Source organism: Mercenaria mercenaria, chromosome 1 (genome assembly GCF_021730395.1).
Source record: "Mercenaria mercenaria strain notata chromosome 1, MADL_Memer_1, whole genome shotgun sequence".
Classification (NCBI taxonomy): domain Eukaryota; kingdom Metazoa; phylum Mollusca; class Bivalvia; order Venerida; family Veneridae; genus Mercenaria; species Mercenaria mercenaria.
Genome location: NC_069361.1, coordinates 95,108,314 through 95,123,349, shown reverse-complemented (window position 1 = coordinate 95,123,349; position 15,036 = coordinate 95,108,314). Strand labels below are relative to the sequence as shown.

The following is a 15,036-nucleotide window of genomic DNA, read 5'->3' as shown; positions in this document are numbered from 1 at the left end:
TGCTAAATACAAAATGTTAATATCAGAAGCCCAAAACCTTATGCTTTATGTTTTGTAAATCAAATGGCATGCATGTATAACATACTTAATGCTAAATGACAAATGCTAAGTGTCACTATATTAAAATGATAAATACCAAAATGATTAATTTTGTTATGGATATGTACCTTTAAAATTAATGAATGTAATTTTCAACTACTTGAAAATTCATAATGAGGCACCAATAGTAGTGTCTACCTGTAGTGCGAACATGAGTTCGAAACGCTTTATTCTTAAATGTTTTGAAACTAGTTTATAGAACAGAGACACATTTATGTAACGAAGGTGAATGACGGTTTAAAGGGTACATTTATTCACTTATATATTCATCTTTTCTTTATCTGATTTAGCAACAATCATCTTATACTGCAGTTTCTAAAGTGTAATTACATATATTCATTAATCATTACTAAGTTAGAATTAGTAGAGATATTACAACGGGAAAGTACAGGAATGTTTTTAATAGAATTTATCATGTAAGATTGGTATTTCCACCAGACTTGAATTTCAGTCTTTCAGTGCCAAATTGCGGCCGTATAAGGTTTACCGGTACTTGGACTAGGGATTATTGTCACTGCGGGGAATCACATGATCAAAATAATCTCTAAATCAAAATAAATTTATGAATAACATTGGATAATATTGAAGAATCTTTGAAAATCTAAAATATAGCCTATCATATGCCAACATATATGTATCCTAAAACAACAACGATTTCAATCACAATCACCTTCTGATTATCTGGAACACTTCAAGAAACTGATACTTATTATTTTCCTTAGTGTTTGTAATTACAGGATATCTATCATTATTGTCAACTACATGATAATTTAACAATTTTTATTAGTCACATGATAGGCTATGTTGAAATTTTACCTTATCATGACAGGAAATTTATTCATGTTCTTCAAAATATAACTTTGGCTTAGATATTATTTTGATCATGTGATTCCCCACAGTGATTGTTATTATAGCCATTTGAGATCATGGAGTTCATAACATAATTCTGCATATTATATAACAACTGGCATGAGAGGTGATTTCATTACCTCTTACGGACAGAATAAATCCTAGTCTTGTTTTTTTTTGGTTGCATTCTACGCTTACAATCAAAACAAAAATTGGGCGGCCATAAAAGTCTCTCCATACTACTAGATCTTATGACGTATTATCCCGTGGAAACAAGATGTCTTAAGCCGATGCAGTGATGTAAAAGGTGGTGTATGTTTCATATCCTCTTATGAATAAACTCTATTATTCCGAGTCTGCATTTTTGTATTAGTTGTGTTCAATGCTTCCAAGTACAGAAACTGTTTTAATGTGTCGAATGATTTAATCATTTTTAATTTGAAAATACACCATTTTATGTTTTTAGAATGTCTATATCATTTAACAAAAAAATGCAACGAAATTTTGTCCATAAAACAGAATTTATAGCATTTGTGGGTAATATCGTTAAGGATGTTTTCAGTAAATTAAAACAACTAAAGTTTCAATACATATTTAGATAATGTAAACAAATACATAATTATATACTTCGCGAACTATTTATAAACTTTCCAAAATATGACATAAATGACAAAATGTTATTGTAGAACCTGTTTCAAAGAAAGCGTTATTATGTATAAGAAACCGAATCATCCAGACCGATATACACACATCCGTTTACAGAAACAATACCACACTTTCCGAGCATATAACTCAGCGCCGACTACTTACTTGTATATAGCATGTAAAGATGTGCAGCTGGTATTCTATTTGGAATTGCACCCAGCCAGACCAGAGTTATGGTTCTTGACTTAGTGAAAAATATGCATAAAGTCCTTAAACGTTTGTGTGACATATATCTTTAAAATATTTCATTTAGAGTCATGAAACGTGTGGCAATTGGTCTGCTGATGCGTCAAGTGTGGTGTGTTGTGTGCTTGTCACCTTCCGCTTTCAGCCTCCACCGCTGGCTAGCCCTCAGGTGAAAAAGGAGCCGAGTGTGCAAGTCTTCCCTGCCAGTACACAGCCTCTCTGCAGACAAGCCCTTTTGCAGTGCCTCCGAGTTGGCGCCACACGGTAACTGAGCACCTTGCGGCCTCAGGCAGAACTGCAGAGGACTCGAAGGAGGTCTGCTCCCAGACATGTGGCATGCCAGGCCCACCGGTGTGTGATGCTGAACGATGAAGAAACAGGAAGAGGCTCAGTAACTTTAGAAGAGAATGGTGAACTGTTGACGGGTAAACAAGCGGCAAACACTTTTGCCTCTAATTACAAAGATGTTTCCAACATCCCCATCAACAGGGAACGGCAAAGGGAAGCCCAAAGAGAAAAAAGGGAAAGGCAGACAAGCCAAGTGACACCAGAATGCATGAAGCAGGGTCTTAAACTGCATGAGCTACAGACAGCTCTTAGGCAGTTGAAGACAAAGAAGTCTCCTGGACCAGATGGAGTCACAAATGAAATGCTGACCCATCTAGGCACGGAAGCAATTTGCAAACTCCTGGAAATTTACAACTACAGCAGGACACAAGGACTGCTTCCACAGATATGGAAAGAGGCAGTCATGATCCCCATCCACAAGAAAGGGAAGGATCCAAATAAAGCTGCAAGCTACCGCCCAATCAGCCTAACCAGCTGTGTTGGAAAGACCATGGAGAGGATTGTGAATGCACGCCTGAAGTGGTACATGGAGACTAACAACCTATTTGCAACGCAACAAGCTGGCTTCAGACAATTCCGCTCCACTGAGGACCAGACCACACTTATCTATCGCAAGAGATAGAGGACGCCTTCCAAGAGCAGAAAGTCATGCTTACAGCATGGATTGACCTGCAGAGGGCGTTTGACAAAGTCTGGACTGATGGACTCCTCGTCAAGCTGATGAGGACTGGAGTAGGAGGTCACATGCTGAGGTGGATTAAGTCATACCTCCACAACAGGAGAGCAAGAGTCAGTTTAGAACATGCCAGTAGTAGGAAGTTCCTGTTGCGTCATGGTGTCCCACAAGGTGGAGTCTTATCCCCTACACTCTTCTTGCTTTTCATCAATGATCTGGTGTCTGAACTACCGAAAGGAGTTAAGGCTGCTCTCTACGCTGACGATCTGGTGTTATGGTGTAAGGAAGAACATGCCACTACAGCCACATACAGGATGCAAGAAGCCATCAACAAGCTTTCAGCTTGGGCTGAAGATTGGTGTGTATCGATCAATACAGAGAAATCGTCCACCACACTATTCTCTCTGTCGTCAAAGCAGAGGGCGGGTAAAATCAAGATGGGAAATACTTCGCTGATTGAAGCAGAAGAGGCAAAATACCTTGGAGTGACCTTTGACAAACGGCTAACCTGGAAGCCCCACATTAGTCAAGCAGAAGGGAAGGCCCGTAAAAAGCTTGCCATGATGCGCAAACTTGCTGGAACAACGTGGGGAGCAAACGAGCAAATACTCAAGACAATATATCAGGGAACAGTGAGACCCCATTTAGAGTTTAGCTCAACTGCCTGGTCCACTACTGCCAAAACTAACCAACAGGCTTTAGACAAGGTTCAGAACCAAGCATTGCGGATCATGACAGGTGCTACAAAGTCTACACCAATCTCCTTCATGGAGAAGCTAACAGGCACACAGCCGTTACAAGACAGAAGACATGCAAAGGTTCTGCTTCAAGCAGAGAAGTTCAGGTCTTTTCAAGACCATCCCATGAAAGCCAAGCTAGATGGCTATACAAAGAATCGGCTCAAACGTAGCAGCTTCGTACATAAGGCAAAGAAACTCAACCGAGAGTTCAAAACTGAGCTGAGCATTCCAACGACTCCCTTAGGTAGTGAAGACATCATAAACCCACTAGCGAATGATCTGTCCTCAGTGACTGTGAGACTTGCTGTTCCTCGTCTTGACCGCGGGAAGCAAGAGGATGAAGGCATTCGGAAGAGCCTCATACTTGCTATGATCAATGAAGACTATCCTCCGGAATTATGGACTCATGTCTATACAGACGGATCAGCCACATGCGCCGTCAAAGATGGAGGAGCAGGAGTTTTCATTCAGTACCCATCTGGCAAGAGAGAAACACTACATGCAGCCACAGGAAAACACTGCAGCAACTATAAGGCAGAGACTGAAGCACTCATGAAGGCCGTCTCAATGGTTGAATACTCGGCAGAAGAAAGCTCCTCAGTCGTCTTTTTCACAGATGCACTGTCTGTCATGAAAGCTCTGATCAACAATAAAGCTCCGCAGCTAGCCAGGAGAATGCAGAGCCTGAGTATGACCTGCAAAGTAGCACTTCAGTGGATTCCATCCCATTGTGGACTTGCAGGCAATGAAGAGTCAGACAAACTGGCTAAGCTAGGAGCTCAGTCAGAACAACCAACAGTACCTGTGAGTTACAAGGAGAAAGTCACCATCATCAAGGCACTAACGAGACCAAGGATCGAGGAAGATGCGTTTCATCTCCTTGATCGGTCTGAACAAGTGATGATGGTTAGGCTCCGCTCAGGGCACAACAAGCTCAATGCTCACATGTACAAGAAATACAGACTGACATAATCGCCAACTTGTCCATGTGGTGAAGAAGATCAGACTGCGGAGCATATACTTCAGAGATGTAAAAGGCACGACCAGGAGCGAGCTGCGACTTGGCCAATAGATACCTCAATCCACAAGAAACTGTATGGAGGCATTGAGGATCTTAAGCAAACCACAAGTTTCATCGATGCTACTGGTCTGAAAGTGTAGATGCGAACGACAAGAAGAAGAAGAAGAGTCATGAAACCATGTAGAAATATTCAGCATGTGAATTTATGCACCTGAGTTATTTTATTTCATTTTTCAAGACCTGAGTTATGACCCTTGGCTTAGTCCAAAAATAAAAGTTTGTGTCCCATGTGTAAAATGTACTTGACCTAGAGTCATAAAACTTTAAAAGATTGGTATATAGCATGTGAAGTTGTGCACCTGGTGTTCTAGTCGGGATTTCACTTAGCTAGACCAGAGTTATGGTCCTTGATTTAATGAAAGTACACATAATGTGCTTACAAGTTTGTGTTGCATATATCTTTAAACCTAGTTCATTTAGTGTCTTGAAACCATGTATTATGACAGGATTGGGGCAGCTGTGTCCTATGGACATACATCTTGCTATGTTGTGTAACTTGTGTTTAAAACCTAGGATAAATTTGTACCTGGATCACTTGGAAAAATAGATCATTAGGTCATAACATAGAAAAACTTTGTTAACACTTTTGAGGCCACATTTTTAATTTCATCATCATAAGTCTTTGTCAGAATGTTTGTAAGTATTCAACCTAGGTCAAAGTCAAAGTCAAAATATTTGTTTCTATGAAATATGAAATCTAGGCCACATTAGATGCCTGGTTGTCTTGGGTAAGAACTAGTCAGATGAGCAATACAGGGCCTTCATGGTCCTCTTGGTTTTTAGTTTCAATTTATTAAGTTTCTTGATACTGGTTTTTGAAAATGAAACTGATTAATTTGATTAAATGCCTATTTCTATACAATGACATATTCAGTGGCGTTCTACATTAAATTTACCAAGGCAGTCTGAAAGACAGTTAATCCCCCGCCACTCGTATGGATAGTGAAAGGGTAAACCTTTGACCTTGAGCTGTGACCTTGACCTTGAACTGACATGGCTGATCTATAAATTCTGCACATCGTCTAGATGAGGTGATCATTTGACCCAAGTTTCATGAAAATCCTAAAAGGGGTTTAGGAGATACAGAGCTCAAACCTATGACCTTGTGTTGTGACCTTGACCTTGAGTTGACATGGCTGACTCATGAGTTTTTGATGAGGTGATCATTTGACCCAAGTTTAATGTAAATCCTTCAAGGGGTTTAGGAGATACAGAATGGACTCAAAATGGAAGGCTAAAACCTTTGTCTCTAAGTTGTGACCTTGACCTTGAGCCGGCATGGCTGACTCATCAATTCTGCACATCATCTTGATGAGGTGATCATTTGACCCAAGTTTGTTGAAAATCCTTCAAGGGGTTTAGGAGATACAGAGCGGACACAAAATGGAAGGCTCAAACCTTTGACCTTGAGCTGTGACCTTGAACTTAAGCCGACATGGCTAACTTATGAGTTCTGCACATCGTCCTGATGAGGTGATCATTTAGTCCAAGTTTCATAATTATCTTTCAAGAGGTTTAAGAGATACAGAGCGGACACAAAATGGTAGGCTCAAACCTTTGACCTTGAGTTGTGACCTTGACATTGAGCCGACATGACTGACTAATGGGTTCTGCACATTGTCTTGATGAGGTGATCATTTGATTCAAGTTTCATGATTATCCTTCAAGGGGTTTAGGAGATACAGAGCGGACACGAAATGGAAGGCTCAAACATTTGACCTTGAGTTGTGACCTTGACCTTGAACCAACATGGCTGACTCATGGGTTCTGCACATTGTCTTGATGAGGTGATCATTTGACCCAAGTTTTATGAAAATCCTTCAAGGGGTTTAGGAGATACAGAGCGGACACAAAATGTTACGGAAAGACGGAAGGACACCATTCCTATAACCCCCCCCCCCCCCCCCCCCCCCCCCCCACCCCCCATCACTTGTGGCGGGGGATTAACAAACCTTAAAAATATAAATGATGAAATGTAAAAACTCCCAAAATTTAAAAAAACTAACACCTGCTGTTATCGCATAAAAAAAACAATTATTAGAAATAAAGTCTCTAAAATACAGTGTCTTAGGATTTTTTTATAACGGCAGTTCATTCCACAGTTTTGGGCCAATAATTCAGAAACTTCTATCATTAAATGTTTTGCACTAGTCTTGTTGCATGGAACAACATAACGGCATTCAAAATTTTCTGACGATCTCAAACCTTGTCTACTAGGAGCATACTGTAAAATACATAGTTGCTCTGCCATTGTGACAACTATACATGGAAGGAAGTATTTTAAACTCAGTCCTTGCTTTCACCAGCAACCATTGTAAGTCATACCAAATTTCCTCCTGTTAAGGCACAAGTTTTGCACACATATTTGAATACGTTGCATCGTACGCACCTCACCGTTAGCTACACCATACAATATTACATTGCAGTAATCCAGATGTGAAATAACTAGAGACAAAACTAATTTTTAAGTGGCTGCTTTCGTTAAATATTTTCGGATGTTTTTAATTCGTAGGTAATTCAACATGGCCGGAATATAGAGATAAATCTTGTGTGTCCAACTCCTAAAACACGATTGAAATGATATGCTTGAAAGGACCTTCATGTGAAGATGACCATGAATAATAAACTTTTCATGTGGGTATGTTTTCTAGAATTATAAATAATAATACCGTTGATATTTAGAGGATAATGCAGTATGTGGAGACATCCGTGTCCTATGGACACAGTTCTAGTTAATATTATGATTACTTCACATTTTAAAAAAAATGCAGATCTTGATTCCAAAATTAATATTTCTTTTTCCTTGCTTACTTTATCTCATTTTTTACCGCATCAGAATGATAAAATTAATGTTTTTGAAAACATCCCATGTTATATTTATTGGTCCTTTGGTTTCCCCCTCTTTAATGATTTATATAAACATTTGAAGCTCTTAACAGTTTATTTGGGTAATAGATATCAATCTCCATACATACTTGTTCAGTTTCAATATTTATAGTTCAGTCAATAACCGCATTTCTGTTTTAAGATGTAATACAAAGATTATGTCATTTCTTTTTACGTACAATGGAACTATTAAATCTGTGATTCTTTTCTTCTGTGGAAAGTCCCCGAGCTTTGAGAGATAAACACAGTGCAAGGCTTCTTTGCTAGTAACCGGTACATGCCAACATTTTACAAGTATTGGTTACTTTTATCAAGGACTTCGATTATAATCACATAGCAGACGTGCCTAAGTATATGAGAATAAACTAAACAAAAATATTTAAAGACTAATGCTGTCTTATGCCCAAAACAATGGATTTGTTTTTGATTCTATTTGCATTCTTGTTAAAAAAATTTTTAAAAAATAGGTAAGAAATATTTATTTTTGACAAGCAGTTTTGTTGCATAAACTCTTATTTTTTACATGATCGTGTAAACATGCACTTTTTTCCTATACTGTAATATCATATATCATCTTATCAAATAGGAATTGAGGCATTCACATGATTTTAAGGCATTCACTTGATTTAAAATACTTGACATGAAAGTCATTCATTATTTTGTAACTATGGGTAAGTTCACATCGAAGCTCTAGGATAGAGTAGAGACCGACTCTAAAATCGATAACCCACTTGAACGGTATGAGTTAGTACACTAATCGCACCGTCCCTCTTGAAGTGCTGAACTCTGCACACACCACGGCGAGGTAAGGTTTACTGGTTTCTTGCTTTTCATCACAGCGCTCAATGTGCAGGGAAAAAACATGTTTTTTTTTTTCATATTTCCAGGGCCCATTATTTTATTGGTCGGTTACTTTACTGGTGGAAGTAAGTATCATTTACACAGCAGCCTACACTTTCCTAGAGCTCTGATGTGAACTTACCCATTAAGAATTTTGTTAATTTAGATAAACACGAGTACAGGTTGAAACAAGAATTATGTCAACATAGTATGAAACATGCCCACTAAAAGGCATGAAAAAATAATGTGTAAAGTAAAAAATATGGACTAAGAAAAAATAATCAGACATAAAAAAGAATATGTGTGTGTCCACTTAATGCTTATTATGGAAATAAAGTTTCATTTGAATATGATAGAAAAGGTAATTAGATATGGAAGTCCCGATAATATGCACATATCCACTTTATGTTGATGATGTGTACCAAGCATTAGCTTAGTTTGATGGGAACGCTAGGAGTCGAGTACATAATGTAAACTTATTGGTAGTTCAAGAAAGGGGCATAACTCCAGTAAAAAACTTATCAGACATGAAAGTGACGAAGTGGTGACTGGACAGTACGTGCATGTCCATTTCATGTTGAAGATGTATACCAAGCTTAATTTGATGTATGGAAATCCTCAATTTCTAGCAGTTTCTACAACTAAACTGCTGTTTGAATAAATTAGGATATTATAGGGAAAATAGTCCCCTCTTCTTTAAACAGGCAGAGGTATATTACTTTACGTAGAAAACATACTCAGATTTTATATCTTTTACATATAATTTCGAGAATTATTCAAAGATTATAGTATTCTTGTAGCAAGTGTAAAACATTCCTGAAACAGACATACAAAAATAACAAATGTATATAATTTTTTGAACAATAGTTAATATACATGAACAAAGTTGAACATGATAAAAAGATATAAATGAAAAAATCATTTCATATAAATAAAACTGTGTACATAAGGATAATATATAATAGAATATAATATTCTAAATATAATTATTATCTTTGTTTAATTTGCTAGTATAGCTGTAGGTTTATTTATAAAATGATATGCAAATTATTTGACCTAAAGACTAAAATAAAGTAAAAGCTTCTGTTTTCAAAAAAAAAAAAATGTGCAAATAGGCTAATTGGTAATATCACTGAAAACGCACTGAGTCTCGTGATTTAAGTAAATTACGCATCCGAACTCCTGCCAATATTTTATTAAAGTAGAATTATGACTATTTTTCAAGTAAATATCCAGCTGAGATAGATGTATTTGTAAAAAAAGGGTGGACGAAATTATAGCTTTTCACCCAATATACCAAACTATAAACACAGGGGAAGAAGACAGGGGACTCACTGTCCTTAGGCCAGGATTTTAAGAGTCAAACTGTAATTCTCAAGGATCAATGTCCATATTTCAAGGGTCAACCACTGTGAACCCATTGTACTGTGTTTCATATTACAAACATATGTACGTGAATGCCAAATAGGAGATTTTGCTTTCCAAAGTTGGAGATTGAGGTGTTCAAGTGGGAGATTTAAGACTGCGATATTTACATTCATGGTATAACTTAAAGGATTGACATACATAGCTAGTAAAGACACAATGTAAAGTGTAAAATATCTCTTCAGCACTGTAATATGTGCAATGCAGCAGATAATATCAATTTATTTGCTCTTATAATATTACTAGTCACTACTATATACATGTCCATTTTAAATTCATTATGCAATTTTTCATGTCCTGCAATGTTAATATCTAACTTGTCACCACTATTTCACTCTTTGTTGTTAGTCATGTAAGAGCTCTTTGCTAACGTTAATAGTTGCTGGCACTTTTAGCACTGTCTAAATTCAAAACTCCACTGAGAATTAAACCTTATGTAGAACAAGACTCCTCAGGTGATTTTTTACACTTTGGCATAACAATGCAATTGTTAGAACTATCAAAACAAAATGTGCAGAGTTAAAAAGAATTAAAGTTTAAAAGATTAACTGTTTGATTTGAAAAACCCTAGCGCCAATACTTTATTGATCAAAGTCTTTTATCATATCCACAATTGATTTTATTCAATAATAATTTTTCAAGTATGACTTTTCTTATTTGGACTGGGGCAGGCTTTTAAAGAAAAGCCAGACTGCATGTAGGAGTTGCTTCCGTTCAACTTCAGAAATCTCTGTCTATAGGTAAGAGAGATCACTGCGTAGAAAATTTAAGAAACGAACTTTTATTTTATTAGTCCAAAGCTACTTATGCGGCATTATCGTTAATTTTACACATCCGAAAATTGCTTTTGTAAAACATTCACCAAAAACATACTATAAGCAGTAAGATGCGCATAATGCCACTTTAAAATATAGGGACATTTTATTATTTATTAACTTTAGTATGTTGATTCCTTTAAATGTGCTTCTTATTTCAACACGTATTTCAAGAATAATCTTGAAGTGGTGTTTATATATAATTTGTTGATAAGAGCTTGATAATATATAGTAAAAATATATAGAATTTAATATTTAGAAAAATATCAGCGCATTTTTATTAATAAATATACATATAAGAAATATTACACAATATTCAAAACAATTTTGAAACATTTATATAAAACTCTTTGCAAATACATGTGTGATAATTAAGTCATTTACAGAATCAAATACAGTGGAAATGTATGTACACATATATAATATGATTGTTCATACATGAGGGACAATTTTTCTACATTAGTTTAATATAAACAGTCAGTGAACAGTCAATACTATGATAAGCTGTTTCTTTACGTTAATATCCTGATTTAAACAACATTATACAAAGAGTGCATACAGGACAACAGCTTTGTTTAAAGACTTTTTCTGTCAGGTTCATGAACTTTAAAGGGTGAAATAATGAAATTTCCTGAATAAACAGAAAGCTTGTCAACTCCGCAACAAACTGCCACCATGTCATAAAATCAGAAAAGTATGAACTTGCTATCTTTGTAACTATAAAAATGCAAATCGTTTTTCAACATTCTTGTGTTTCTTAGCTGCATCTAAATGGATGTCACATCCACATTTTATTTAATGTAAATTCCTGTCCTTAAAGTTTGACTGTATACATAATTACGGAGGTGGGTATTGAAATGGCGTTGACCGTCCGTCACGTCCGTGCGTCCGTGCGTGCGTCCGTCCGCAGCCATATCTCAGTAACTAGCTGGTAGAATTTCATGAAATGATGCCCGTCAAGTTTTTATTTTGATTGGTCAATTTCCCTTTGAAAAATCCACGTCTGCAGCAATTTCTCAGTAACAAGCTGGTAGAATTCATGAAACTTGAAATAAATATGAACCAACATACTACAATGATGCCTGTCATTTTTTTAGAGTTATTGCCCTTTAATTGTTTAAAAATCTACTGATTTGTACATAACAAACCAACCAATTGGTAGAATTTCATTAAACGTCTTTCATTCTTTTCCATGAACACCTGGTCACCTCCTTGCCTTGGTCATACCCCCTCAACCTCCCACCCTGCCCCCCCCCCCAAAAAAAAAGATAATTTTTCATTCATTTTTTTTTTCAAACCTTCCATGAATATTTATCATCATGCAAAGTTGTACCATTCCCCCACCTCACTCCTCCATCCAGTCATGCCCACCACCCCAAGCATGCATCACCCGGCCCCCTCCCCACCCCCCCCCCAACTTTTTTTTTTCATTTTTTATTTTCCATCATATATTTATAATCAACATATGATATTTTGTACCCTCACACAGTCACCCCCGCTGCCTCCCCCCCCCCCCCCCCCCACCCCCGCCCAAAAAATAGCATTCATTTTCTGTTAAATTGATTTTGACTAATGAAATTATTTGCCTCTTATTAACATCCTTAACTTTTTGCCGGATATACTGTTTTGCCGTTCCTCACCACAAACCCTTTCGGCGGGGGATACCAATTCATCGAATTTGCTTCTCAAAAGTTGTTGGCACTGGTTGAATATGACACAACCATTTGTGTCAGTTAAGACAGAACATTAACCTTTATCAGTATCGAACTTCACTATATTCATTTGTTGAAAATTTTGGTAAATGTTAAATGTTCTGCACTATTTAAATGTGTGTATTAACATATCCACGCAAGTTGCTCCTTTTGAGCCATAGGGGGCATTTGGTAATGGTCTATCTTCAACACGATTTGTCTAATATCCAGGTGATGAAGGCATTGGACAAGAGTCTATACCTTTCTCATTTAGAGCTTGGTAACTACCAGCTGATATTCTACCTTTATTATTCATATCTCCATTTGATATTGGGCGTGGGCGTGTTAGTGCTTGCTCGCAGTCTGGCTCACTGTCTCGGTATTCATTTTCAATTTTAAGCACAAGACAAAAAGTTTAAGTGGTGTCGGGCCGCAACTGGTAGAATGTGTATGATGCGGCGTCAAGTCCTGGATAGGCAATTTTTATGCCCTGGTAAGTGGATATCATCTCAATCTTTAAACCAGTTACATGCGTCCTGTCAGTTATAACCCAAATTACCTCAATAGAGTTAGTTTTCCTGTTATTAATCAGAAGTTCAAACACTGGTAAATGTGGCGTTGTAGGACTTTGAGTTGTTGTTGTGCTTGCAACTATGGTGGATGTTGTTGTTGCATATAAATCTGGGCAAGTTACGGCCGAAGCTCCGCCAGCACACATTTCATTTCTGGTGAATTCTGTGAAGTATTTATTAGCAAGAGAGGGTGGTGACGAGCACGTTCCTATATCCTGATAGGCAACACTGTCTTGGTCACTTTGCAGTTTAAACCAGTCATAAAGCCAAAGCAAACCACAGTCACAGTTCAGTGGATTCCCTGCCAATATCATCTTTGGTTTGATAGGAAAGTCATTCAATGTACATTGATCAATTGTTTGTATTTGGTTTCTCTGAAGGCCTATAGTCCTCAGAGTATCTCTAGGACCGAAAAATGTCTCTTGTTTTATTGAAGTTATATTGTTATCAGCCAGGTGTAAATCTGTAAGATTGACGTTATTTCTGAACACTTTGTCAGGAATATTTTCAATACCAGTATTCAAAACTTCTAGTACTAACAAATTTGACAGCCTTGATATGTCAATCCAAAATTGAGAAACATTGAACTTGTTGTTGAAAAGACTAAGTGTCTCTATGGAAGTTTCAATTCCACTAAAAGCATCATTTTGGAAGTCTATAAGGTCATTATTATGCTGGTTATGCAGTCGAAGTTCAGCCAAAGTGGGGCAATTCTGAAATGTTTCTGCAGATACAGTTCGTATTTCATTATAAGCAAGATCAAGTGTATGCAGATTTGAAAGTCCAGTAAACATGTCCTTGTTTATACTTGTTAATCCAATGTCCTGGCATGTTAGGTAAGCTAAAGTTGGAGTTCTAGTGAATAGTCCACTTGGAAGGTTCTTTAGATTGTAGTTATATCCAATGTTTAAATAGTTTAAAACAGGCCAGTTTTCATTTCGGAGAAATTCAATACTCATTACACTATTTAGATTATTATTGTCAATTTCTAAGTATTCCACAGTGTCACTTATTCCACTAAATGCTCTTTGATCTATTGTATTTAAGTATATATTGTTACGTATTTTGACATCGTGTAGCACAGACATTGGTGTGAATGTGTCTCCAAAAATAGATCTTATACCAGCGTCCATTATATCAATAGATGTTAACTTCAAAAACTTTTGAATAGCAGGCACTGGAAGAGTAGTAAGAGCTCTTAATGCGATTAACTTCAGTTCCTTCAAATTCTGCATTATACCAAATACAGCTGCATCGATACTGTCAAGTCTTGTCCACTTTTTAATTGTAAGCGATTCTAAATTAGGAAATGGAAAGACAATTGGGGACTGAATGGCCTGATGGCCATAGTGTTCAAGATGGAGAATTTTTAGATGTTCATCTAGAGAGGCAAGTGCTTGGTATGGCATCACTCTTGACCCATCTCCTTCAAGTGAAATGGCTTCCAGTTCTGGAGTTAAACCATTAAAAGCATCATGGTCTGTTGTTGTTATAGGATTATTTAGCATATCTATTCTCCGCACTTTCAAGTTAGCAAATGCATTGGCTCCTATCTCTCTGATATTGTTGCAACCAGAAGAAGGTTGACACGTTCCAGTGTCTTCAGATGAAGTAAATCGTATTTCGTAATAAACTTGATTAGTGTCATTAAATGTCGGAATTTCTGTCAAACTTTTATACCGACAGTTGATAATTTTGTTTCCATTCTCTTGAAAACAATCACAGCTGCTTGTTGGAGAAATACAACTCTGAGACACCACTGAGTTGCAGAGGAACAACACAAGGAGAACAATTCTGATGATATGATCCATAATGAATCCCTTGATAAAGACAAAACTAAACTTTGCTGAAATAGAAGATGAAACAGTGAAAGTCTTTTTTTCATGAATTTCATCAAATTTGATGATGATAATGTAATAATGGATTCTCAATGCAGTAATGTATTCCATATACAGTAAGTAATTCTTTACACAGTAATGTAATCAAATGTAATCCAGACTCTGATACATTCTTTTAGAATAAACCAACTTATTGTATTTGCCAAGTTGGTTGAATGATAATAAAGTTAATGCAAACTTGTTTAAAACATGTATCGTTTGGTTTCAAGGTTTTCTGTATTTTAA

The 15,036-nt window shown here is 36.7% G+C and overlaps 1 protein-coding gene across 1 annotated transcript; it reads right to left on the bottom strand.

The window, feature by feature from the left end:
• Positions 1-12,756: 12,756 nt before the first annotated feature.
• On the bottom strand, positions 12,757-14,724 carry LOC123564222 (slit homolog 2 protein-like). Its single transcript, XM_045357623.2, has one exon. The coding sequence runs from the start codon at positions 14,722-14,724 to the stop codon at positions 12,757-12,759; it is 1,968 nt and encodes a 655-aa protein (XP_045213558.2).
• Positions 14,725-15,036: the final 312 nt, after the last annotated feature.